The sequence below is a fragment of the Eutrigla gurnardus genome (assembly GCF_963514095.1).
Source record: "Eutrigla gurnardus genome assembly, chromosome: 15".
NCBI lineage: Eukaryota > Metazoa > Chordata > Actinopteri > Perciformes > Triglidae > Eutrigla > Eutrigla gurnardus.
In genome coordinates this window covers 11,692,600-11,719,242 of record NC_139938.1, presented here as the reverse complement: position 1 = coordinate 11,719,242, position 26,643 = coordinate 11,692,600, and the positions used below count along the sequence as shown (strand labels likewise).

The 26,643-nt window shown below is 42.4% G+C and overlaps 1 protein-coding gene across 3 annotated transcripts; it reads left to right on the top strand.

Moving 5' to 3' along the window:
* Positions 1 to 13,590: 13,590 nt before the first annotated feature.
* On the top strand, positions 13,591 to 25,895 carry samsn1b (SAM domain, SH3 domain and nuclear localisation signals 1b). 3 transcript variants are annotated; one of them, XM_084028768.1, is made up of 15 exons: positions 13,591 to 13,732; positions 16,158 to 16,286; positions 16,911 to 16,942; positions 17,097 to 17,137; positions 17,311 to 17,376; positions 17,710 to 17,792; positions 19,391 to 19,526; positions 19,615 to 20,012; positions 21,014 to 21,091; positions 21,236 to 21,361; positions 22,696 to 22,828; positions 23,040 to 23,191; positions 24,778 to 24,960; positions 25,074 to 25,224; positions 25,589 to 25,895. In XM_084028768.1, exons 1-15 carry the CDS (start codon positions 13,709 to 13,711, stop codon positions 25,762 to 25,764), a joined length of 1,908 nt encoding a protein of 635 aa, XP_083884894.1. In that variant the 5' UTR covers positions 13,591 to 13,708; the 3' UTR covers positions 25,765 to 25,895. The 3 variants fall into 3 exon arrangements, with proteins under 3 accessions (XP_083884894.1, XP_083884895.1, XP_083884896.1); XM_084028769.1 differs by lacking the exon at positions 21,014 to 21,091; XM_084028770.1 differs by lacking the exons at positions 21,014 to 21,091; positions 21,236 to 21,361.
* Positions 25,896 to 26,643: the final 748 nt, after the last annotated feature.

The following is a 26,643-nucleotide window of genomic DNA, read 5'->3' as shown; positions in this document are numbered from 1 at the left end:
AAAAAAAACCTGCTTGTGTATGCCGGTTAACTTCCGAGACCCGCTGCTCCAGACGTTTAGGGCAAACGGTACGTAATTGCTATTTTGTGTTTATATGATTATTGTTCATCTGGGACATAATACACATGTGGGGGTAGAATCAAAACAAGAGTCGTCCATCAGTATGCATGTAAAGAATGTCCTTTATCCATTTATGTTTATTAAAGCCGCTAATTTCTGCACGTTTGAACTTTTGTGTTGGACGTTAAGCTCGTCGCTGTTTGGACGTTAGCTATGCTAATTTCTGTGAAACAGAAAAGACAATAAGAGGCTTTGTGAGTTTTATTTATTTACCTTCTCCTGCTCTTTGTTAAATGTTTCGCTCTCCCTTCTGTCGATTTCCCGCTCCCCTTTCAGGTTTTATTGTGTCTGCGGTCCTTTACTGTGGACAAGCTGAACTGCTGCCTAATTGTCCACATTTTGGACGTCCCTGTGCCCGGAGACAGCTCTTTTATGTCACAGACTAATGCACATCTTGATCAGGCTCGCTCAGTTTAAGTAAGGAGTTTGTACAGCGTCCATTAAAGCTGACATATATCAAAGCGAGACACCATCTGCTGTGATGGTTTGGGGAGTACGCCCCCCCCCCCCCCCCGTCCCCCCCTCTCTCTCTGCTTTGGCACCCACATGGAAAATATTTCCAGAATTCCCTTCAGAAGTGTCTCTAACAAGCTCTCACTGTATGAGGGTTTAAAGCAGGTGTGTATTTCTTCTCTGCCGTCCGCTCAGAGAGACTTGGCTCAACACTTTGCCAGAACATGTTTCACCGTGTCAGGCAGTTTAGAGAGCGGCGTGGCCCAGCGCCGCTGGGACGCGGTCACTGTCAAGGCCGAGCCCCCCGAATGTTGACAGCAGAGAGATTACTCAATGGCAAACTTCAGGCTTCTCCTTTAGCTTATAGGCAGAACATGTTCCTGTGTGGCGCAGGGTCACCCTGATCTCTGACGACTCCCCTCCTCCTGCTCTCTTCCTCGTTCTCCCTCTCCTCGGCTCCTTTTTTTTTTTTTTTTTCGCGATGTTATCTTTTCACTCTCCTCCCACTCACTGCTGTTCCCCGAAGCTGTCTCAGGGATGAACGCCTCATTGTTTTTGTCCTTGCACTGCTTTTCCAAAAGTGCCTTTCTGTGGATGTGGATGCTGAGCAGCATCACACTCTGTTTGACCTTTTTGTTTTTTTAAAGGAGGGGAGGTCACGTCCAGGCCAATTACACGTTATGCAATTATACGCTTCACTTTGAATGAGCTCAAATTCGGTTTCATTCACTGGGTTTATTATTAGAGACGGTTTGTTCCCAGCTCGCGACCTGCCAGCGTCCTTTCTCGCTTTGTAGAATGACGACGTGATCACGTTCAGCTTTCAGACTGCCGACTTGATGTTGGGAGTATTTGGGAGGCAAAAGTTCAACTCTTCATCTTCATCACTCGCTTCTATTTTCACATACACTTCATCTGGTGCCGTACAAATTATTCCCACATACACGTGCAAGTTATAACCAGCAAACAACGCTTTAATGATAGCTATGCTAAAGTTGCTTGAAGGTTTTGTTATGACAAATTATTAATAAAGCCTAACATTCAACCGCTAAGCAGCTGATTTCATGCCAACAAACATGACAAGAAGTGCTTGTCTTCATTCCTAAAATAAAAAAAAACATGTATCATCAAAACTGAATCATTGTCATGAAATTATCTTCATGATTGAAAGCATAATTTGTTCTCTCGGAGCTATAATATCAAATAAAATCATTTTGGTTCACAATACATGTACACAATTGTCTTATTCTCATTCATTTGAATTGAAATCTTCATCCCTCGCTTCTATTTTCACATCTGGTGCCGTACGAATATCTTTAATGCACAGTATGTTATATAAGACTCACAGAGCACCATATTGTTTTTGACAACTGCCGAGTTACTAATCAGTTGCCTTCCAGTTGTTCCTCGTTCTCTGAAGCTATCTGGTGCCACATGTGGAGGTGCTATCCATCTGTTTACCCAGGTTGTGTCTGTTTATTTGTTTTATTCTCATCATGCGTGGCGCCGGGGTTTCACACAAATCAAATGCACCTTCAGATGTCGCTTCTCCACGGGGGGCTGAGTGATCGAGGAGGAGACGCGGCGCCTCTTCACAAGGGCTCTGAAATTGATGTGCCCTTTTGGCTCTAGTGAGGGTGACCTTAAAAAATCAGGAACACTCAGCGAGCGGCACAGCCACTGTCTCGCCACTGATCAATCTCAATCCTCCACACAGCTCTCCTCCACGCTACTCCGACTCTGGAGCAGTCAAATACCAAGTGCTCATGTGCTTAAATTCCTGTTATGTGCGGGCAGGTTGAGGCACCGCCGCACAGGCAGATAGTGTGCGCTTTGTTGAATATTGAGTGAATGTGCGAAGCTACATTATGTCAGATAGTGAGACAGTCCTGATGGAAAAAGAAAGCTATTAGAGGGGATGTATGAAGAAGCAGATGGTCCCAGAATTCAAATGTGACAGGCTCTGACTACACCTGACAAGTATTGGTAAGTATCGTCTGAGTAAGGATTCTGGGAAAAAAGAAAAAAGATCGTATCGTCCATCAGCGGCGAGCTCAGTAACAATTATCACACTTTGGCCCGGCTTGGCTTTCTGCTGTGCGATAATGACTGTTGTCCCTAAAGATTTCTCATCAGCGTGTTGACCTTGTGGGTGTGCACGGACCATTGACATCTTAACTAAAGGACGGAGCATGCTTGCATAATGCACATGCAGGGACACTCTGATCGCATTGTCCGCTGAGAGCCAACTGGAGCGGAAAAGGCAGTGGAAGTTCAGGAAGCGTGGATAAAAAACTGAATGTGATGAAGTGCTGCAAGGGCAAGACGTCTTCAACGACCCCCCCCCACCCCTTCCCTCATTCTAACCAGAACACACACACACACACACACACACACACACACACACACACACACAACACACACACACACACACACACACGCACCGGGATTTAAAACACCAGGACACACATACATGCTCCCTATAGCCCATTACCTCAACCTGCCTCTCCACCTCCCCCTGACCCTGTCATCCCCCCCCCCCCCCTCATTACTCCCTCACCACCTATCTGCCACCGCTCTCCAGCCCTCCACCTGTTCTCTCCCTCGTCTCGTTTCGTGCTCGCTCCCTGCAGGCCGGCTCTCTGTTGATGTCAAGGCAGGCGGCGTGGTGAGTAATTCTCCCAGTGATACCGGTCTCCTGACCTTTCAGTGCACCTTAAGGAAAGAGGGATTTCGCTCCCTCCTCAACGGCGTCACTCCTCATCGGCCGTGATGGCTCCCGGTGCATTCTGGGGCCTGGCCCGAGACCGGGAGGATGTTGGTGGGGGGGGGTTGCTTGTGCTGTCAGGACACAGAGTGTCAGGCCTGACCCCCCTAAGGTGGCCTACAGGCTGACAGCAGACAGACCTGCTATTTGTTGCCTGAAACACCTCTGAGGAAGATGTCAGGAGGCATCACAGCTGCACATCGCGTGCCCCTGAGGCCTCTCCATGCACTCCGCCTTCACGTTTATGAACAGCCTCCAACCAAACACTGTACGAGTGACATACATCACGTCCACTCCGTCCATACAGTCAGTGCAGTTGCACTGGGAGGCCTTGGGAAAGAATGGACAAGGGGAAGGAATTCAGATGTCAACTTGGGAATATGTCTGAGTGCAAAGAAGAACATTCATTTAAATATACTGAAAAAATATGTATGCTATACATTCCCTCAAAAAGACAAACCTCATCTCCATCAGTCAGTAAATAGCATGCTACATTCTACATAAACTATAAAACATATATAAATTAATGGAATAGAAGACAGTTTTCTTTGATATTTCTTTTATATACAAATAATATCAAATATGTATGTATATAAGAAGTGGACGTAGTCATGGTGATGCCACCCAATGATTCTTGTGCATGTAGTTGTTGTCCAATGTCAAGTCTCTATTTGAAAAGATGATACAATGGTATGTGTGTGTGTGTGTGTGTGTGTGTGTGTGTGTGTGTGTGTGTGTGTGTGTGTGTGTGTGTGTGCGCGCGTGCGCTTCCGTAACTTAAACTACACCATATAGCTGCCACCAGCAACGCCCTTATTTGGTGTGATTGAAAACCTTTTCCCTCCTTAACTGCAGCATCGTCGGCGTAAAGATGTAGTCTCTTTGAAATAGGAAATCATCGTCCACGCCACTAACCCGGTGTCTCGCAGTCAGGACTGTGGTTCAGGATGGAGAGAGAGAGAGAGAGAGAGAGAGAAATAAGTGCTATAGAGAAGACAAAGCCAACAAACACATTCGATAACACGACATCACATGGGATGCAGACATGAGAAAACAGCGGTGTACAGGAGGCGTCAGCCACTGCACAGTTCATACGGAGGTTAGTGAGGGGAGGTGACAGAGCTGAGTGTAAGTCACAGTAATACAAAAGATGAACTTAATTCGAGACCCTCCCCCCCTTGTAGCCTTTAAAGCCTCTTTTTCTGCAGCTTCTCCTAATTTACACTGAGCCAGAAGAATGGCTAATTGCTGACCAGAAAACAGGTTTATTTTGCTATCCTATTAAAAGCACACATGGCGACAATGTCCTTCCCGTGCAGCCGAGCGATCAGAGAGGCGGCACTAATGCTCTCGGCTTCACACACTTGAATGTACATGTAGGGGTGGGAATCTAAAAATTAGAAGTGGGATCACACCGGTGGTAGAACACGCAACACTTTCTCTCCTTTCTTTCTTTGCGTTTTAAGGAGGGTGTTGGTTGTCGTACAAGCCTCTTCTTCAGGAGTCCTAATTTCCTCGTGGTCCCAGAGTGACAAACCCTTTGTCAGAGACGAGGCCTTTGTAGATATTTGCATGCCTGGGGAGAGCATTTTTATTATTATTATTATTATTCCAAACAATGGAGCTCACACGGGGACAGAAATGGGTCACAAATGGATTATCTGTTTTGCGTTTGTTTGTTTTTTGACACCACTTTCATTGCGTTCTATATTTAGATGTTGTAAGGAAGCGTTTCATTATTGTGCCTTTGATAAAAGTGGTGCCACTGCAGTGAACAGGATCGCTTAGTCCTAAAATGAAACCACAAAAACTCTTCTGATTTAGTTTTACAGTGAAGAGTTAACGCGCTCAATTCATGTGAGTGTGCTTCAGGAAAGAGTACACTGTACATGTCTGTGCTGATAATGAATGCAATTGAGTATTTCCATGATTCTGTCATAAAGAGGACTGTTATATAAAGAGGTAATCTGCTCTCATAATTGCTTTAAGGAACAATAGGAGGTGGAGCATCTGTGTACAAACTCACTGAGGATGCAACACATTATTGTATTAAGTATCTGTTTAGCTCTTAGACTGCACAGAACAAGTGGACATCATAACTTCACCTGCTGATTATGGTTTTAAAGAAGACTTTTTGCTACCAGTGAAGGAAGTGACCATATTTGGACTGCAGAGGAGCGACGGGTGGATCTAATGAACGTCATAATTCAAGGCCAACTTTATGTGTTGAAGTTATCTTGGTAGCTAACTGCATTTGTAGCATGGTAGCATGGAAGCATGGTGGCATGGTAGTGTGGAAGCGATGGTAGAGACCTGTCAAATACAAGGTAGTCCCGCCCTAAAGCATCCCCTGCTTTTTGGTCTATTTGACTCTAAATGGACCATAATGTACTAAATGAACATCATGGATTGAAGAAGACTTGAAACTACAGATTGAGACCATAAACTCATGTTTACAATTTAACTGAGATAATGATTCTAGTAAGTAGGGTCATTTTCTCATTTACTTCCATTCAATCATACTTCTTTCTGCAACCAGAGGAGTCGCCCCTTGAGAATACAAGTTTAAGGCACTTCAGCCTTGGCTTCACTTTTCAGAAATGGAGGTTGTCGCCTTTTTGAACAATAAAGCTGTCATATTTTGTTTCATGTATAGTGAATGTAGATTATCATTAAGCACCACATTGTCTGCCATTTTCAAATGGTAAACATCAATAGCGACCTCATTTGTTTTTTATTCACAAAAAAAAATAATGCATGCACTAATTTTAGGCCTTCCCCTGTTTGGTTGCAAATGAAAGGATTCAGCAAGAGTCACATTGAAGATGAAAGCATGACAGTTTCACCGGGTGTCGCCATGGCAATGAGCTGAGAATACTACACTGATGGGTTATTATCTTATAGTGGAAAATAAAATGTGAGTGGAGGCGAGCTGAACCAAACAGTGGAAACGAGGCAATAGTTAAACCTACAATAACACCAACACTTTTTGGGCAATTGGGGGCAGTGGAAACGAGCTGTAATTAACATTACATAACATTATTATAACATTAACATATCATCGTTTCTGAATTGATACGGCAAATGTATTAAATAACAGTTGCCTATGTACACATCCAGAAAAAATAGCATTCATTGAGAGTGTTTGTGGTTGAAAACAGTAATGACAGTGAACCAGAACAATGAGCCTGAAGTCACTAAGGAGCACTTTGAATTAATGACTAAGCACGACAGCCACTACTGTCATGCTTAGTCATTAAATTCATCGTTTTTTTATCAAAAATGTTGTTTCTAGCCATTAGGCTAAAATCCGGTTGTTCTGCCACATTCTCAGTCTAACTAACTAATTAACTCGCTTGTCTCAACAGTTAGCTTGGCAGCCGTTTGATGGCAAATAGCAAAACTTAGTTTATTTAGGTAAATAAAAAATAAGAGTGGCCTTTTCTGCTGACTGCAAAAGGCTCAAATAACAATATGAATCACATTTATTTTTTTGTATTACTATAAGCAATAAGTGTAGCCAGCATATGAAAGTAGAGAATTACAAATGGCACCCTGTAATATATAGGAAACAACATATTTATTATGTAAGAGACACTTTGTGAGAGATAATGTCATTAATGTATTACTTTCATCCATTCGTGAATTGATTGAAAAGAAATCTCGGAATGATGACATTTGTGCGATCGGTTTTCTAATTTACCCGTCACATCACCATGTGGGTCAGTTAACCTTGTAGGAGGGAGACCTTAATCTGGTTTGTGAGTTAGACAGGTTGCTGCCTGTTGAGAAGGTCTCACACAGAGGAGATGGAGAAGGGGGCGGCAGGAGGTTGACCTTAGGCCTCCCCACTGGAAGCCGACATAGGGGGGGCGGGGCACAGCTCGAAACAGCGCCTCTTGTACAGAACTAACGCAGTTAATAAAATCAGTATTCAGTAAAACACTATTCATTCATATCATAATATATGATTAGATATTTTCACAGACATTGCATTTTTGTCTGGGTTGCATGAAATCGTTAAGAATAATGTAAAATCAGCGAGGCTAAGCCATCCAAAAATGGTGTTTAATAATCTTGTTAATAATGTTTGATTTCAATTCAAAACAGATTTCGTTTTAGCTTAGATGGTATGATTTAAATATGTATTCATATAATTATCTATACCTCAGATCAGTTTCATTCTTTCAAAAGCATCGGCTAAAAACAGGCTAGTTTAGAATGCATCGGATTAGCGTTTTTTTTTTGCTCCCCAACGAACATTCAAAGACGTTATCATGCTAAGCATATCCAAAATCCATGTTCCACCGGATTTCCCCTTTAAAAAGGTGCACCGTGATATAACGGGGTTAAACGATTTCATTTCATCTTGACTTTAATTCACTTTAGTCAGCCTCCATTCTTCTTGCTTCACCTTTATTTGATCAGAATGAGCTGAAGGCGTCTTCCACTATGATATGTTGGTTCACTCCCACTGCTGCCCACACCCCACTATTCATCAGCACTAGTGCACCATCAAATGAGCACCGGCATTACAGTGTACCGCCACAGCTCCTTTTATGGCTCTCACAGACACACAGGGTGGGTAATTAGCCTGGCTGTCACCACACCAGTGGGAATGAAAGGGCACCTCGTGACCTCTGGGTCACGCTAGATCAAAGGTCACTTAAGGGCCAACGGTACGACCGGTGAGCACACATCATCTGTGCACGCACACCCACACAGAGAGGCTCACACAGAGAAGCTCACACAGTGAAGCTCACACAGTGGAGCTCACACAGAGAAGCTCACACAGGTCCGCTGAGCCTCATTATATTTTTCATCAGTCTTTGAGTTTAACGACCTACGGTGACACATTAGATTATGTAAAAGAGGAGTAAACAGCAGCCTCAGAGAGGCAGAGACGAGGTCTGGCTGCCCTCTCCTCTTTGCTACATTACTGTAAGGTTGAAGGGTGAATGTGGCCCCGGGGACACCAGCCAGTACATGGTGATGGGCTTACTGAGAGTGACATTTAAGATAGAAATGACATCAAGTGTGGCACCGCTGTGCCCTGTGGCGAGCCACCATGTGGAGACAATGTCAGCATGATCTGACTTTAGCCCCAAAATGCAGTGGATCCCCCCCCCAAACACACACACGCACACAAACACACACACACACACAAGCACACATATCTCTTACATGTGTCAACCGCATCTCATGTCAAGTGACAGTAGACAAGATCTGCCACCTTCCAGATGTGGATGTGATGCTCTTGCCTTTGGGCAGATTTAGAGATTCCTATGAAATACACAATACATGTTCTCCTATTTTTTTTTTAAGGGAGGGGGGGGCGTCCTTTTTTTAAGCATCTGGAGCATTAAGGCTTAATCCTCATTGCTACATTTAAAATAATATCCATCCGACTAAGTTATTCAGCCATATCTAAGCCAAATGTGCTGCAGGATGAGCAGAGGTGTCTCACTGCACCAGCAGCGTTGAAGAAAATAGGATTCATATGGTACAAGAGCAAAACATGAATTACAGTTGTTGGTGCAAGGAGCTGCATCACCTGGCGAGCACTCGGCATCAGCAAGCCTCAAAATCCAATTATGTTATTCAGACGTGGCACAATGACCTTTGACTTAACATTCAAATGGTCAATCTCAGTAGGACTCGCAGGACGGCAGGAGGCGGGTAAATTGTTTTCCCTTTTGCGGAACACTTATCTTGAAGCGTACTATTATTTTTTTTTATAAGAAATCTGTTTTGTGTCCTACATAAGTCATCAGATCTACAACTCCCAAGGAGAAAGGAGATCAGATAGGGAGGTCCGGCAACAAGGACAGGGAAGCCATTTAAAGGTGACATTTCAGTCAACGCAGCAGATGCTGCCAATCTATCTTCCCCGGCTCTATCTCCTACCCTCGTTTTATATCCCTATCTCGTTCCCTCTCAGCCTCTCCAGCCCTCCATCGTTGTCTTTTTGCTTTCCTCCTCTTTCTCATTTTGCTCCCCCCCCCCATCACCCCTCCCACTGACATGCTGACGAGGCAGCAGGGAGGAAGCGGTGTAATAAAAGGGAAGAGCTAATGAAAGGTTGAGCGGGGTCAACGTGCTCGCATACCTTTGCCGGACAAGGGGAAGAGAGGTCATTTATTCCAAGGGGACAAACTGTTTCACTTTTTGACTGGGGGGTGTCAAAAGTTCAAAAGGTCGCAATAAAGGACACCGGGGTCATAGCCTGTGGGCTGAGATTCTGTGCATCCTGGGGTCAGAGGTCAGCGCAGGAATGCTGGGTAAACGGGAGGTTGGGAGCAGGGTCAAAGGTGTGGTCTCCATCCCCCGTTTGGATGAGTATATGTGACTTGTACCGCGTTATTCCAGAGACTAGAGGTCAAACCTCACCTACAGCAGCGGCAGCAGCAGCAGGTATAGACCGACGGTGTAAATGTGATTTAATATTTTAATTACACACAGTGGAAGGCAGAGCTGACGAATTATATTATAATCAGACTGTCAGAAGAAGAATTATGGCGTTTAATTAAACTTTTCAGCAATGACTGTTGCTGCATTTTATAAAATTAATGCAACTAATATAAGATCCCACAACAGTCATTCTACCGAGACTCGCATGCAGTAACTTATTACAAGAGTGAAGGATATTCAATAATCTAAAGGAACACATGTAGAATATTTAACATTCTGGAAGATGAAGCTAAAAAAGAAAATGCGCATACAAGTCTCGTTGACATTACAGATAAGACATTTAGTGCAGAGCTCGGCTCTAATGAGCTCAGAGCCACTTTGAAATCAGTAGGTGTGACACTGCCATCTGCAGGACAAACATAGAACAGACAGGACTGCTATAGACTGACTGCACCTTCTAAGAGTCTCAGAATTATACAACAAATGATAATAGTTTAAACCTTAAGTCAGCAACCTTTTAAATGCTCTTTTAAATCATTGTGTCATATCAACATTTATAAAAATAACCCTTTTTAGACCTCATCCCGTGATGTTGTTCACCTATTTAACAATGAATGTTGAACGAAATACAAAAAATCGATTTTTTGTTTTCAAACCAGAATATGGCTTGCTGGTACCAACCAATTTTAACCAATCATATCATGACATCAATCAATCTGCAACTTCTAGCAGCACAGAGAGGATTGCGAGTTTATCTTTTCAACCATCAAATCAAATTCCTCCCAACGTTATGTCTCGCCTGTCTGTCAGGTTTCACTGGGAAATACGTCACCATACGGCAAGATACAGAAATCCAAATTTCCATTGGTATGTGAAGTGGTTTGTGATAAGGTGATGGGCAGGTGGCACCTTGCATGGCAGCGTCATCACAGAAATGTGTGAATGTTGATAAGTGCGTGAGGACTAGGAAAGTGCAGGTCCATTTACTGCTAAACATGTCCTTACAATATCAATGAGGACACTTTATTAAAGGTTAACTTATTACATCTCAGGGGATTCCAACAGTACTGGGGGCTACATGGCTGCTTGCTCACTTACATAATTCCATCTGGAGAAGATTTTCATCTAAATAACATCAATGATAGTTCATCAGATATTCCAATGGTACCCTGGTTTCATAACTGTGCTTTAGTCTCCTCTGGACACACAAGACAACAGAGAATCATTTGTGTTGTTCTTGCTGATAATTAGGCTGGAACATTCAAGGATTAAAGTGAGGCCTGCGGAGTCTGTGAAATGTTGCATTCCTGTCCAGTCCCAGTAGAGGGCAGTGCAGCGGCACACTCTTCAAACGGTTTTGCATGTTTTGGGATCAAAAAGAAAATAACAGTGATTCTTTTTTTCAACTGATCTCACAGTTTGAGAGACTCATGAGCACCAACCACAATAAAAAATAATATATATATATAAAAAAGATTAACACATACAATGTGTGATGTTACGTGACATTTAATTTTGCTGCCTTCATGGCCAGATCACCATCACAAAAGAGTTTCTATCCAAATGTTTTTTTTTTTTTTATCTGTTTAAGGTTAAAGAAGGCGGCAACCTTGGGATCTGAAAAGTGAAGCCCCTGCTGAAGATCCTTAACGCTGCATTCTTTCTAACAGCCATCAGGGGACAACACCTCTCTGATTGTATGGAAGTCTATGAGGAAATGACCCTACTGCTCACTTGATTTATTATATCAGTAAACATTGTAAACATGAATTTATGGTCTCCATCGCTAGTTTCATGTAGTAAATAATGGTCCTATTTAGAGTCAAATAGACCATAAAGCAGGGGGTGCTTTAGGGCGGGGCTACTGCGGCGTTGTTTGGTCTGGGAGTTGTCTTTGTTTACATCTTATAGCTTCAACCTTTCACGGTTTGTTTTCACTCGATGAAAGTTAATTGGGACATTTTGGTCATCTGGGTTGTACTTGCAATCAGAGGTGTACCTTCTGATTGCAAAAATGAAGCCAAAAACCAAGATGACTACGTAAAGAATAGCATAAAATATCCCTTTTTGCGGATGATGTATTGATATACTTAACAGAACATCACATCAACAGATTCCCATTGGAGGGAATTACTTATCTGTCTATATTATATTATTATTGATGTTAACTTTTCAGACTAATGTCTCACATGAATATCGTGAGTCAAAATAGTCACGTGACTATGGACACACTACTTCAATCCGGCTTTTTAAATTTAGCGTTCCGAACTGAAATGTCCCACAACAGAGCCGGATTTCCATATCAGCCGTGGTACAGCACCTGCTGACTGCGACAGACATTCTGAAGCAGAAACCATGAAATATTAAATATTCAGCCATAACATTTACGCCGCCACACTAAGAGCTACTTAGAGGATTGTGACTGAAGCCATATGAGCTACAATGGGCCTGTGGTGAAAGGTAGCCCAGAGGTTACAGACACAAGCACAATAAATCTTTCTACAAGAGGAATAATGGTCATGAAAATCCAATTCAGTTCAAAGTCATCCTTAAAAAGGGACACGCCGTCATTTTCACACGTGAAGTTCACTGTGCCCATTGTGAGAGGCATGACTCCGCCGTGAAAAAGGTGGAATAAAATGTCTTTTATGCCTCTTCGTACACATCTGAAAAATGACCCTGATCACATCATCATCATCATCATCATCATCATCATCATCATCATGTGTAGCATCTCTTTGACACACATTAGGCAGTGAAAGCCCAGCTAGCTCAGCGTCTGCTGCTTCAGTTTTGATCATTCTTTTTGTTTTCACATTCGCCCCCATGTCGAGTCAACATGCAACGCAGTAAAGCCGGAGCAGCCCTTTAATAACACATGTAGAAATGTTGGATCTGATTGGCATTGGCGTATGTAAAACAATATGAATCCTCGCTGCAGTAAAAACACAGAGATGGAAGTGGATGGATTCGCAGCAGCCTCTTTGTTTCTTATTATCAGAGAAATGTTGCTCTCATTCTCTGACCTAATTCTGTGGCGGAGCTCTGATCACAACAACATGAAAGGTCGTCTTTATCTCTGCATGAGAGACAAAAAGACAGCGGGGCAGGAGAAGGTGTGGACGACTGGAGCGGGGGGAGGGGGAGGGGCCTTTCAAGAAGAGATTAACATTGAGCCTGACATCAATAATGATTGTAATGATGTTATTATCAGAAGCCTGTTCTCTGGGACCACCGACTGGAAAGAACATGACCGGAATAAAAGGTTTGCATTTAGAGATTTGAGGGATTTGCAGAGTGAAACACGGTTATTTGCTGAAGAACCACTACTTAGAGAACAGGTCCATGTTTCTGCAACTACACTGTCTGAGGAGACAGGCTCAATCACTGTCATTCTGAGGGATGGAATCATATGTGTTTTCCACTTTATTCATTATTAAAAAGCATTTGCTCTACCTGTCAAATCCTCACACGCATTCAGAAACAATGGACGATGAAGGATTAAAAGTCTTCCTGGACTGATTACAAACTGTCATGCTTCTGACAGACTCACACTCAATAACACGTGACATAACCTCATAGGTATTATTGTATTGGTATTGTTTGCATGTAAGTGGTCTTTTCTTTAATCCGCCACCAGAAGTTTACCCTCACATCATCACGATCCTTTCATTGTCTCGTTGTTGCCGGTGACCTAACGCTCCCTGAGGCCAGCGTTGGACAGCGATGGCTCCCTGCATCTATTGGATTATGTTGGGGATTTGAAACCAGGATTAGACCATTGGGCTTGGGACAGCGTGGGGGCAGCGTGAGCCTTTGCATGACAGGGGTGTGTTCGGGTGCGTGTGTGCGTCTGAGCGGGGAGGGCGGCCGTGTGTGAAAGTGTGTTTACGTGCCACCGTGTGTGCATCTCGTCTCCACTTGGCTCCATCGTCTCTTTGGCGCAGACCTTCAGACATGAACCTGTTCTGCTTCACACTGGTAAGATATGAATTTCAGCTGGTTTGTGTATGCAGAGCGATGTGTTTAGTCCCTGCAGCCTCAGAGGAGCGGGACACTCAGAGTGTCCCGCTGTGGGAGGGACGGCTGGTGTTATTGTTGTGGGTCTCTCTGGGGAACGCAGACGAAACAACTTCTCCCTCTTTCATTGAGATTCATTGTGTTCTTAGTCTCACTCACACTGTAGATGTGATGTCGAATTAGTGTTTGATGAGTGTAATGAACTATTACGTAATGGTAATCCTGTCAGCATGGCACAACTTAAAACTCTGTTGGATCTAATCACAGTCAAATGTGCCACATAAATACTAAGACTTTGTCATGTGACACTGCAGTTTGGTACAAGAATGATGATTTGTTGTTGGAGGCTGTAATGTAACATATGTTCTGTTTGATTGGAAGTATCTCTCTGGAGCGCTAGCTGTTAATGTGAGGGAATTTTCTCTACAACTGATTCCCTCAGTGTAAGATTAATATATGTCATTTATGAAAAAGGTTCACATTAATCTGAGTTATTAAGTGTCTGCTTCTCCAGGCGAGGCAAGGTCACAAACAAGACACTAGCGTGTCTCTCAGGGCTGAACACAACGTTCTTACCTTTAACTGAGACATACTACAGACAGGCAGCTTCCTCAACATAACTTAAGCTTTTATGCTTTTCCATAAGATATAGCATAAGGACAGGAGGCAGAATTGGGGTTGGCACTGCACTGTTGATTTCATAGCTGTTGTACTGATCAAACCTTGCTCTCACGATGATCATCGAGCATCAATAAATATTTCTGCATAAGACTACTATCTTCAGTCTCCTTGCTTCCACTCATCCATATTTCCATAACAGTTAATATCACAGTATGCCACATTCTTTCTCTCATTAGTACATCATCAACAACAATTACCTCATGGATTTAAAAGTGTGATAACTCAACAACATAAGATGTTCTGCTCACCTGAACAAACCATGACAGTTTTATTTCATAACTGATCTCATTATTTGCAAATGTAAAACTGTAGGAGTTTAATATGAGGAAGACTTTATAGAAGAAGTGGAGTCTCATAACATCCCCCAACGTTTGTGGACTATTGTTCTCCCTTCATTTATCATCTCAGTAAACATTGTAAACATGAGTTATTCTACAATCCAGCATGATGTTCATTTAGTAAATTATGGTCCGTTTAGAGTCAAATAGACCAGAAAGCAGGGGATGCTTTAGGGCGGGGCTACCTGGTGATTGACAGGTCACTACCACAAACTAATGGGGGATACGTCCACTTCTTATAGACAGTCTAGGATACAGCTATATTCAGACAGACAGTGGGAGCAAAATATTGTGTTCTTTGAACATTAAAGCATGTAAACATGGAAACCAAAAATACATACTAAATGCCTGAAAATGAATGTGATACACCCAATTAAAGATAGCACACAATCTAATTATTATAGCAGAAGAACCTCAAAGAAACCCTAAATATGTAATATGTTGTAACACGTCAACTTATTTTCACATCATGAAACCTTAATGTGACTCTTTACATGAACAAGGTAAAGCTATTATAAATGAAATGTTTATGATGTTTGACCATTTCCAAGGACTTGGAGCTCAGTTTTAATCCTTTTTACATGAAATATATGTATTGTGCTGGTGGAAGGATGAAGGGAATCGCCTGTAGCTCTGAATGGATGCACCACAGAGGAAAACAGTTTAGATGTCTGATTGGCTCACAGAGATTGTAGTAAAATCAAGTTGGTTTTGCTGAGAGCGGGTGAACGCCCACCGTCAGCTGCCGAAGTTGTAAGAGACAGAGAGAGAATGAAAGAGAAGCAAACACATCTTCCTGAATGAACCATGAAAAGGAATGAATATTGATTGACGATATAACACCAGTGTAGATAACATTAGATTAGAAGACGGATTGTGTAGTCGGACTGTTGATTCCAGACAATTCCTCTTTGATGAGCAGGAACAACAACAGCAACAACAACAGGATACATTTAGTCTAAATGTTTGAACGGAAGCCAATCAGTGTACTGTAGTATTTAAAGAGCAACTATGATGCTCTTCTCCTGGTGCAGTCTTGTATTTCACTAAACTCTCACTAAATGCCTTTGTTTGATGGCGTGCCAAATAAGGGGCGGGGCAGCTATTATGCAAATTAGTTACTGGGTGACATCATCAATTTACAGAAGAAATTATTTCAATGGAGGTGTTTCAGGCAGTTCAGGAGCAGAGTTTCTATGGTGGAGTTACTCCGTTGGGGCATTTAGGCATTGCAAATATGGAGACCTTTCAAAAACCTTTTTCAAAAACTTTACAACACATTAAGGGAAAGGGAAAAAGAGGAAAAGCATAATATGTCCTGCTAGGCTGCTGTCCCCATGCAGACTGCTTTTTTTTTTTTAACCTAGGAGGGCTCCACAGAAAGCATATATGAACCACCCTACAGAGAGACACTCAAGAAGGACCCTCCCAAGAACCAGTGCAGCCCTGGTCTTCACAGACCTGAATGGGGTGGCTCAGACCCCAACATCAGTTCTGTAAGTTGATTATCTTTATGTTTTATTCAGACCTGATCAATGGATACAGGTGATGCTCAGGCATGTTCATGGTTGCAGATCTCGTCACTGCGACTAGAATGAAACTCATATCATCGTGTGTTGCACGATTCTGCACAGCCGATGTGCTTACATTCAAAGAAATTGTGTTAGATTAAAAGTTCATAACATTACAAATTCAGTAAAGTTATTCCAATTCTTCCTCATTGAGATTTTATGGTAATCCAAACATACATCCAAATATGAAGACATCTCACCACAAACGACACTTGAGAATAAGTCATCAAAGTATTGAGGATTCATTGTGGATGTCTCCACCCAATGTGGTTGCAGGTGTTAAGATATTAACAGCATAAACTGACCATGTTGACCAGCTGGTGATGTCAGAGAAGTTTCCTGGATGTCAAATTTCTTACCAATCCATCCATAGCGACTAAAATATTTCAGTCTGGAACAAAGTGTATCTGCTGGAGTAGAAATGGCTTAGCTAGAGCAGAGACCTGCACGCCTGCTAACACAATACCTGTTGAGTTAGCTAAATGCTCTTTCATCCAGTAATTGATTGTATTACTCCTGAAGTGTTAATTGTGTCTTTGTTCCCACAAGGACCCGATGAAAGCAAAGAGGAATAATAGAAGGTATGTATGATTCGTTAGCTCATTCATATTTTTTTTAAGAGGGTATTTCTTTAACAAATCATTTGATTTTCTGTAGTTTGTATTTGTCTGATTAGAATCAAGATATTTCCCATATGGAATTTAAAATATATGTCATTACCATTTGTCATTTTAGGTCATGTGTGCAGGCATCAGTCTTGGACAATGAAACATTAGGTAGTACAACAAGACCACAGTCTCTGATGTTCATATTTCTAACACTATTCTTTCAAATGATAAAGTAACTTATGGCTCACATTGTTCATGTTGAGCTTACATTACATGTTGTATACACACACCGTGTCACCTGCTTCTCCTTCTGCTTCTCCCCTCCACCTTATCCGTGGCAGACAAAGACAATTACGCCTGCTGGGTGTCATCAGGTGACAAGAAGGAGTCGTTTCATCAAATGAAAGGTAAAGATATATTTCTAGGAAACTATGGTCCAGTGAAGTTAGAGATTAGACTAGAGAATCAGTTGCAGAATATCAGAGCGTATCAATGCTAGGGTTATTTATGTTGACAACATATGTACTAGAAGGGTGCATTCAGTAGAGTGCAGCTCTCCGACAGGCGTGTCTGTAACGACCACTGTTATAAATAATTACAACCACAATAGGTTAGCGGTGGACAGACAGAGGTGCACTCACTCACTCACTCATGACGGTACACGTGACTGATTGCATGATCCTCCTGGTGGAGATAACAAGGGAATTAAGCATTGTCTCACCTGTGGATCACCCTTACAGAAGCCTGTAAAGCTCCCCATCAGAACAGCATGTTGACGAGAGATGACGGAGTGAAGGACACGCAGGTGCATCTACCAGCTCAGGTAAAAACCCAATTTCTGTCACCTAGAGCCGCTTTAACCCTCAGCTAGAGCCGCATACTGTACAGCATCCATGTAACACAACATCCATGTAACACGGCATCCATTTAACACAACATCCATGTTACACGGCATCCATGTAACACAACATCCATGTAACACAACATCCATGTAACACGGCATCCATTTAACAACATCCATGCAACACGGCATCCATTTAACACGGCATCCATGTAACACAGTATCCATGTAACACAGTATCCATGTAACACAGTATCCATGTAACACATCATCCATGTAACACAGTATCCATGTAACAAAGTATCCATGTAACACATCATCCATGTAACACAGTATCCATGTAACAAAGTATCCATGTAACACAGTATCCATGTAATACAGTATACATGTAACAGTGTATCTATTTTAACACAGCACCTATGTAACACGGTTTCCATGTAACACAGCATCCATGTAGCACAGTATCAATGTAGCACAGTATCCATGTAACACATCATCCATGTAACACAGTATCCATGTAACACAGTATCCATGTAACACATTTATTTCTTAGGGCTGTGCATACAGAGCAGCAGTGGATACAATTGACATTTTTAACACAAATCAGAAGACCGCATCATTCACACGCAGACGCAATCACTTTAGTAGCACAAATGATAATGATTTGAAAAGCTGTCTAATCTTTAGTAATCCCACATCCACATGTGTGACACACCTGGATGTTTTTTGCACAGTTTAGTGCACATAGAGGGAAAGTCAGCCAGCGATGCTTATCAACGCTCTTCTTATGTAACCAAGAGAAACGCAGAAGAGATATTGGTATGATATGGTACAGCAAATGTGTCTGATGTAAAGTAGATAACTCAATGATTATGCGGCATGGACGGAGGTAACAGAGGAACAGTGAAAGTGAAGTAAACCTGAGGGAGGTCACCTGTATGTCAGCCAAATTCACTTTGTTCAGCATTCTAATCTTTCGTCTCCTTAATAAGTTTTAAGAACCCCTGGGTTTTGTAGTGTTTGCTGCTTTTTAATGATGATGACGATATTATGATGGAGGATATGCTTCATGATATATTTCAGTGTCTTCTGTTGCATCTCCCGCTGCTGATCCTCTCGTAGATGCCATGTCAATTAAAATCAGATCGTCTGTGGATCCTCTTGGGATAAGTGGGGCGGTGAAGATCCATCAGTTGGATCGTCTGAAACCATAAAAAGAAGGCGGCATTTCTCAACTGCATTTGAAGGAGTCTTTGAAATGGGACAGCCTCGTCTCAGTAGCTGTGATGCATTCAGTCTTCAAATTTGAAGGATGCGGCAGCTTTGTCAGAATGGGTCTTAAAGAGACATGCACTATAAAGGAGCATTTCAGTTGGGCAGTGAATACAGGTATATTCAGACAGATAGGACGAACAGAATAAATAACAATTATTTTTTTGAATATTTAAGCATCTTCGAGTAGAAACCCAAAATACAAGTATGGACCTTTAATACTGATGCATCGATGTGTAAGCAGCATTTTACTGAGCTGAATGGATGTACTGCATTGAATGTTTCTACTGTTTTTCTCTATATTACAGGGTGCTGAAACTGCAGCTGAAAAAGCAGAATCAATACACGTGACAAGAAGACGAAAAAAGTTACAGAACCTGGTGCAAACAAAGAAGGGCCATCAGAGTGGAGCTGCAAGAGAGGACGGGACCTCTGACGATGATGGTGAGTTATTGTGGATGCTTTTCTTCAACCTGCTCAAGAAGCGGCATTGAATGCGTTCTTATTATCATAAACTTCTGCTCATCTCCAGATGTGTTGTGTAACAACAATCCAGTGCTAACCTGCATCGGCCTGGGGAAGAGAACAGAGAAGAAGCACTCTAAAACCACTCCGTCACCACAGCAGCAGCAGCAGGCTGCCGATGTCCATGCAGATCCAGAAGAGGAAGGAGGTTGGAGCCCACGGCTTGGAAATTATCTGTGGAACCCATTTGAGTGTCCGCAGCCCTGGACTCCGTTCTACCACACCTGCCACCAACCTCAACATGAGCTGTTGGCGTGTGGCGGCACCTTGTCGTTGCCCCGGACGACAGAATGGGATCGTTTTGAGAGTTTGATACAGGAACTGGACGGCAAACAGTCCGATCTCCCCAAGTCTCCTTTACAGATGATCCGCTCCATCACGGACCTGCAGCTCTCACACACCACAGTAAGACACAAGCATCACCATCAGAAAATTAGTGATCAAGTAGTGTTGCCAGTGCAGGTTTTACATATCTAAGTCTAGCTGCATCTCTAAAGGTAGAGTTTTGCTCAACAGAATTTCCCCCAAATCCCAGTCTTTATGCTAAGCTAAGCTAGCTGGTGACTATCTAGCCTACCAGCAACCTGACAGATATAAGAGTGGGATTAACACTGCACCTTAAAATGTACAAAGATTATTCCCCACGTTGAACTATTCCTTTAAAGGAGCAGTGTGTAGGATTTAGTGGCATCCAGCAGTGAGTGTGCACATTGCTCTGCCCCCTTCCAAAGAACTACGGTGGCCTGCAGGTAATGTAAGACCCCACAGCCAAAATATGGCGGCCAAATCATGGCTGTGCAACATTGAGAACTTGTGAAGAAGATTTAGGACTTAAGGCTCAGACTCAGTTACTTCAACACTTAGCGATAAAGTTTACCTTGAATTATGGAAGCTGACAGTCAGTTACAGTAAAAATGTCCATGTTTGTAAATTTGTTTTTTTTTATAATTGTCCATCCAACCACTTCAGTTCACCAACGGTCAATGTTGGGAATGAGCCAGGAGTTAACAGCTGTTCTGTGGGCTGATCAAACGCTGGTAAACAAGCAAACGATGACTCATTGTCTCCTGTTCATGACACTTTTCATACTAAAATATGAGAAAAGAGATCAGTGGTTTATTACAATTGAACAGGGTGAAAACTTTATACTGACAAAAACAACAGTCAGGAGTGCAACATGATCTCTGAAACAGATCCAGGAGCTGTATGGCTGCAGGGGTTTAACCTCCAGAACACAAATTATGAACAAGGAATAAACACAAACTGTTTATGTCGTGGGGTCAGATTGGGAACACGCACACACACACACACACACACACACACACACACACACACACACACACAGGCAGATAATGTGCCCATCTGTCACCAGAAAACACATTTTAATCTCTCTTTTGCCCAAACAGTTGACCAGATTTGGGAGGTTTGACGCCTTCAGACAGCCCTCGCCTGTGATGAAACCACAGGATAATGAAAGCACTGTGGTAAAAGAAGCAACCTCCTCAATCTGTTTAAACATCAAGTAGTTTTACTTTAACATCCTCCACACTGTGGAAACAAAATACAATATATAGGGACCATGTACATGTGGGGGAGCCCCGTACTTAGAGTGTGCTTTGTTTTTAAAGCATCAGACGGAGCAGAAGAGCGATCCTACCAAAGTGAATCTGCAGAGGACGGAGACGGACATGACATCACCTACTGGCAGGAAGCACGTCAAGGCCTCACCTGGGAAAATGCCGACAGCCATGATCGTATGTCATAACTCAACACACCTTACGTTGATACAACCAGCTTTAGGTTAACGGAACCCTGCATTTGCTGTTGTTCACACCTAATAAAATAGCATCTGCTAGAAGCAGACAGCTGTCAGCCACACACCTGCTCAGCCAGACTGCAAACTATCAATCAAACTATCGTTTACCATTTTACAGATGGGGCTTTACACCAGACATGGTGTTAGGATTAGCACTCAGGGATAGACGGATCCAACCGTATCTGGTTAAGCTGGGTCCAGCATGAAAACATGCATTTACACAACATGAATATGGTATACTTGTCACTGCTGATCTGTGCAGAACAACATAGAAACAGCATGAATACACAAAATAAAGGATGCAAATGCTTCTAAGGGTGTGCAACACGTCCAAACCACAGACTGTATGTAAGTGGACAGTCATCGTGACGTCACCCGTTGGTTTGTGGAGTAAGGTTTTGAAGGGGTTCGGCATTTTGGCCGTCGCCATCTTGGAATATTTGCAACCAGTGAAGGAAGTGACCATATTTGGACTGTGGAGGAGCGATGCATAATCACCAGTAATTCTTCAAAAAAGAAAAAAAAACCCATCACTCAAGGCACTTTACACTACATTTACACACACACACACACACACACACACACACACACACACACACACGCACACACACACTGAAAGTCAGTGTTTTTGTGTACACTTATGTTTTCTCAACATTGAGCAACAGCAATGCATGATTGCAGGTCAGGTGTCATTGATCATTGTCACCACTGATTACATTAGTGATGCATTTGCACATGTTTACCATAATATGACAGCTCTCTGGCATCGCTTCGCTGTGTTACATATGATGTGTGTGTGTGTAACTGTGGCCGGATAAGTTGTCCTGTCGAGTGGAGGAAAAATGATCACATATTTTAGAAGCTGCATACCTATGCAGTTAAATTGCAGCCTATCTACAATCTTCCACTTTAGAAACAGCACAGGGATTGTGATGTGGATGCAAATAAGTTCCATGGTGTGACGGCCGCTGTACAGGAAGAGAAAGTTAAAAGCTGAGCACAAGTAACTGGGGATTATGCTCGCCACACACACCTCCTATAGTTATATAGTTGCTATAAAAAGCAAGGCAACTCTTGCAGGATTAAGTGTTTTGCTTGTCAGAGGAGCTGCGTGTCCCAGCGTAAACTTGAGCTACTCCGTCACATGAGGAATCAAACACAGTAGCTTTGAGCCCTGACTCAGGTTGTTGGTCAGCTTTTCCTGTTTTTGCCTTCAGAGGAAGATAGCCCAAAAGCATATTTAAAAATGTGACTTGTGTTTGTACTGTGCAGACTGGAAACACACAGAGAGATGATGCAGAAAAGAAGGAAGTCGGTGGTGGGCGACCATTTAGTAAAGGACACAGGCGGTCCAGTAACTCTGTGGAAAGCCTCTACAGCCTCAACAGTCGCCAAAGCTCCTCAAGTAAGCTGCTTCGGGCACCGAGCCAAGTGTCCTCTTCACACCACAACCTGATGAATTATGCAACGGTGTCCTGCTGTAACCCTTGATATGCACTCATTTGTAAAGCTACACTCACCTCTGACAAGTCAAAAAGCAAATCTTATTGACATGTGGATAACTCAATCAGAAAACTCCTTTTATTGAACCCTCTTGTTTGTCTGCTGTTCCCCAGGTGGAGTCACCAGTGGGTCAGGCTTCTCCAGTAACAGAGACAGTCTGAGGCTGGAGGACGACCTATTGTACACCAGACAGCTCTGTGGCAGAGCAAGAGTCCATACAGACTTTGTGCCAAGTCCGTATGACACGGAATCCCTCAAACTCAAGGTAAACAAGTCTGTGAAGTGAATGGAAATGAAATATACTAACTGCAGGACTGCATTACTATGATTGTAGTACACTGGGGTTGGATAGCTACAGGTTTTAGGATGACAAGGATAGGACGATATTGTATTGTTAGGATTAAAGGGCGTTCACACCAAACATGATACGTCAGCGTATTAGGGCCACTGTAGGGAAAAAAACGTAGCCGAGAGAGTTGAGCAATATTCAGAGAAAAAAAGTTAAACATTTTCTTTAAACTAGCAAATTTGCGACTGTATTACAATGCTAACAACCGCCATTTATGCTAGCTAAAATCCCATGAGTGCCACATTCATCTTTTTAATTTAAACATGAAGCACATTTTGCATGAGTAAATTGCATGCAAAGGCAATGCAAAGACACCAAAAAAAAAAGAGTAAGATAACAGAGTAACAGAACAATGTAACAACCTTAACGTATCAACCTTAACGTAACAACCTTTACGTACCAACCAGAACATAACGCCCCGTGAGGTAACAGCCATACAACGTCACATAACATTACAACCTGAAATAACAACATGATGTAACAATGAAATGCCACAACATAGCCTAACAACGTAATATAACAAGGTAACATACCAACGCAATAAAACATTGTAACATCTGTAACATAATAACTGGAACAAAACTGCAATAACTTAACAACGTCACTTAACAACGTAACAAAGCAATGTAACATGCCGTGTGTAACAATGTAACACGACATAACACAACAACGGAACACAACAATGAAACGTTACTATGGTAAGTCAAAACGGAACGTGGCAACCATAATGTAGCAAGTTTAAATAAAAAACAATCTCCCTTAGTTCATGTTTTAAGCGTAACAACATTATGTAGCGAGCATAAAACCAAGGTACACTTTTAATGTCACATGCAACAAGAGCATTCATCACATACTGACACTTGGTCAGGATGCCTTGGTATCACTTTTTTTGGTGGAGAACATTCCACTTAGTAAGGGTTAGGAAACTAGATAAACACAAACAATGTAACATATAGATGTAGTACAGACAAGGCATCGCAAACATCACTCACATAACTAACAGGACTTCAAAATAACACGTTGAGACACAAAGACCAGTTTCCTATTTGAAAGTCTCAGAATAGTTACCGTGTGGGTTATTTTGGTTTGTATAGCCTACCACATTGTCACAATCCATTCTTTCTGAGGGTCTAATAATGACGCAGATGGCTTCACATTGCAGTTAATTTGCAGTTTTTAAATCTCATGTTAAGACCAATGTTCCTCTCTGCCTGGCGCTCATGTTTTCCCTTTAAATCACGCAACCATTTCTCCAAACTTTTAAACGAGGGTCTTGACATTTTTTGTTTCTAATTTTATTTATCGATGTTAAGTTTAGTTTTGTCCGTGTATGTGAAGCACCTTGATATGTTGTTTGTATTTGTAAGTGTGATATTTAATTAATTTTATTATCACTATTGTTACTACATCACTTTCTCGGACATTCAACCAAATTCACTGTGTGAGATGAATGCCTTTTGCTTCCAGTCAAAGAAATGCAATAAAACAAAACTTTTGTTCAGGTGGGAGATGTCATTGACATAATCGCCAATCCCCCCATGGGAATTTGGACAGGCATGCTGAACGGCAGGATGGGAAATTTCAAGTTCATTTATGTAGATGTGTTAACAGAGGAGAGACCTGATACACACAAGGACACACAGAAATCAACTGTCCAGGAGGTGTTAAAGCGCCTCAGTATGGAGGTATTTGGACTGTTTGAATTGTAGTAACAATAGCAGCAACCATTTTCTTCCATACAAGACAAGCGTTCCTTCAGCTTCTGAATTACGTTTTCTCTCCCCCCCTCCTCCCCCAGGAGTATTTCTCATCTCTGCAGCTGAATGGCTACCAAACAGTAGATGACTTGATGAGGCTGCGGGAGCATCACCTGACGGAGCTGAATGTGACGGATCCAGAGCACAGGCATCGTCTGCTCGCGGCCGTCAGCTTCCTGCAGCACCTACACTGTGAGTACTGGAAACACGAGTAAAGGTCATCCAAGGACAGTCTCACATTTTGGGACGTGATAAAACTGGAAAATAGACAAGCTGAGACGTTGAGATTCATAAAGGAAAAGGGACAGGTGACATTGCACCTCAAGTAGATAAGGCTGGGAGGGTATGCGGGCCGCAGCTAAAGAGGTTAAGGATAACAGGATAACCCCAAAGAGTGTTGCTGAGAATAGAGCAGGACACACGCGGATAGTGGCTGCAGACAGATAGGCCGTTGAGCCCTCATGCACAGGAATAATAGCTGTAAAGGATTACTCACTGCTCATCTATTCAACTGTGGGACAGAACGTCCAACCAGCGCGTCTTCTCTGCTTCACAGCTGATAGTCAGTTGGAGAATGAGGCCAATCAGGAGGCCAGGACCCCCAGCCAGAACACAAAGGCAGATTTGAACAACTGCCCAAGAGACTCCGGCTGCCACATGCCATCTGACTGCACAGAGGACACAGACTTTATCTCTGAATCCCCGCTGCCAGCTGAGACGGCAGCTTCATGACAATAACCCACCTGCTGCTTTATTACAAATGCTGCTGTTGACACGACTTGATGATTAAAAACCTGTATCTTCCCACTTCTCATTATGTCCAATAAAATAACTCCACTGCTCAATGTGTGTCTATCAATTGGAAGATTTGTTTCTAGGAATAAAACATTAAAACTGTTTTCTTTCTTTTTGTTTCGTTTTACTTTTAGCATAATTATATTTTTACTGTGGTATAACAGACATCATCGTGAAATGTATAAGTGCTCTCAGTTTGTATGAAACATTACAGTTAAGGTGACATCATGGTGCATCCTAACTTCCTGTTTTACTCAGCACTTTACCAACATGCTGTCAAAGGGATTTTACCACTTTACAGTAAGCAACAAAATATGATAAAAGTGAAATAAATCTGAAGTGGCAAACTCTTTGCACTCCTTGTATAGGATTTGAATTTAGCACATGCACCATGTTGTTGGAAATGTCTTAGGAAGTTCACGTCTACAGCCAGCAGCTTAATACTCGTGTCATCATGCTAACATGCTCAGGGTCAGCCCTATGTTCCCACAGCCCTATGTTCCCACAGCCCTATGGGAACTGTCAGAATATAGGGCCTAATTTTGAGAAAAAAACGTGGGAACATAGGGCTGTGGGAACATAGAAATATGGGAACACAGGGCTGTGGGAACATAGGGCTGTGGGAACATTGACATGTGGGAACATAGGCCTGGCTACATCTGAGGTGGAGTTGATCGGTTCTGTAGGTGTTTGGTTAAAAACCAAAGTAACAGTATGACGGTAGAATGCATGAAAAAGTAGCAATTTTTTAATTCCCATTTTGATAATTTACTCATAGACTTGTTTGCTACAAATCATCCAGAAAAGACAAACTGC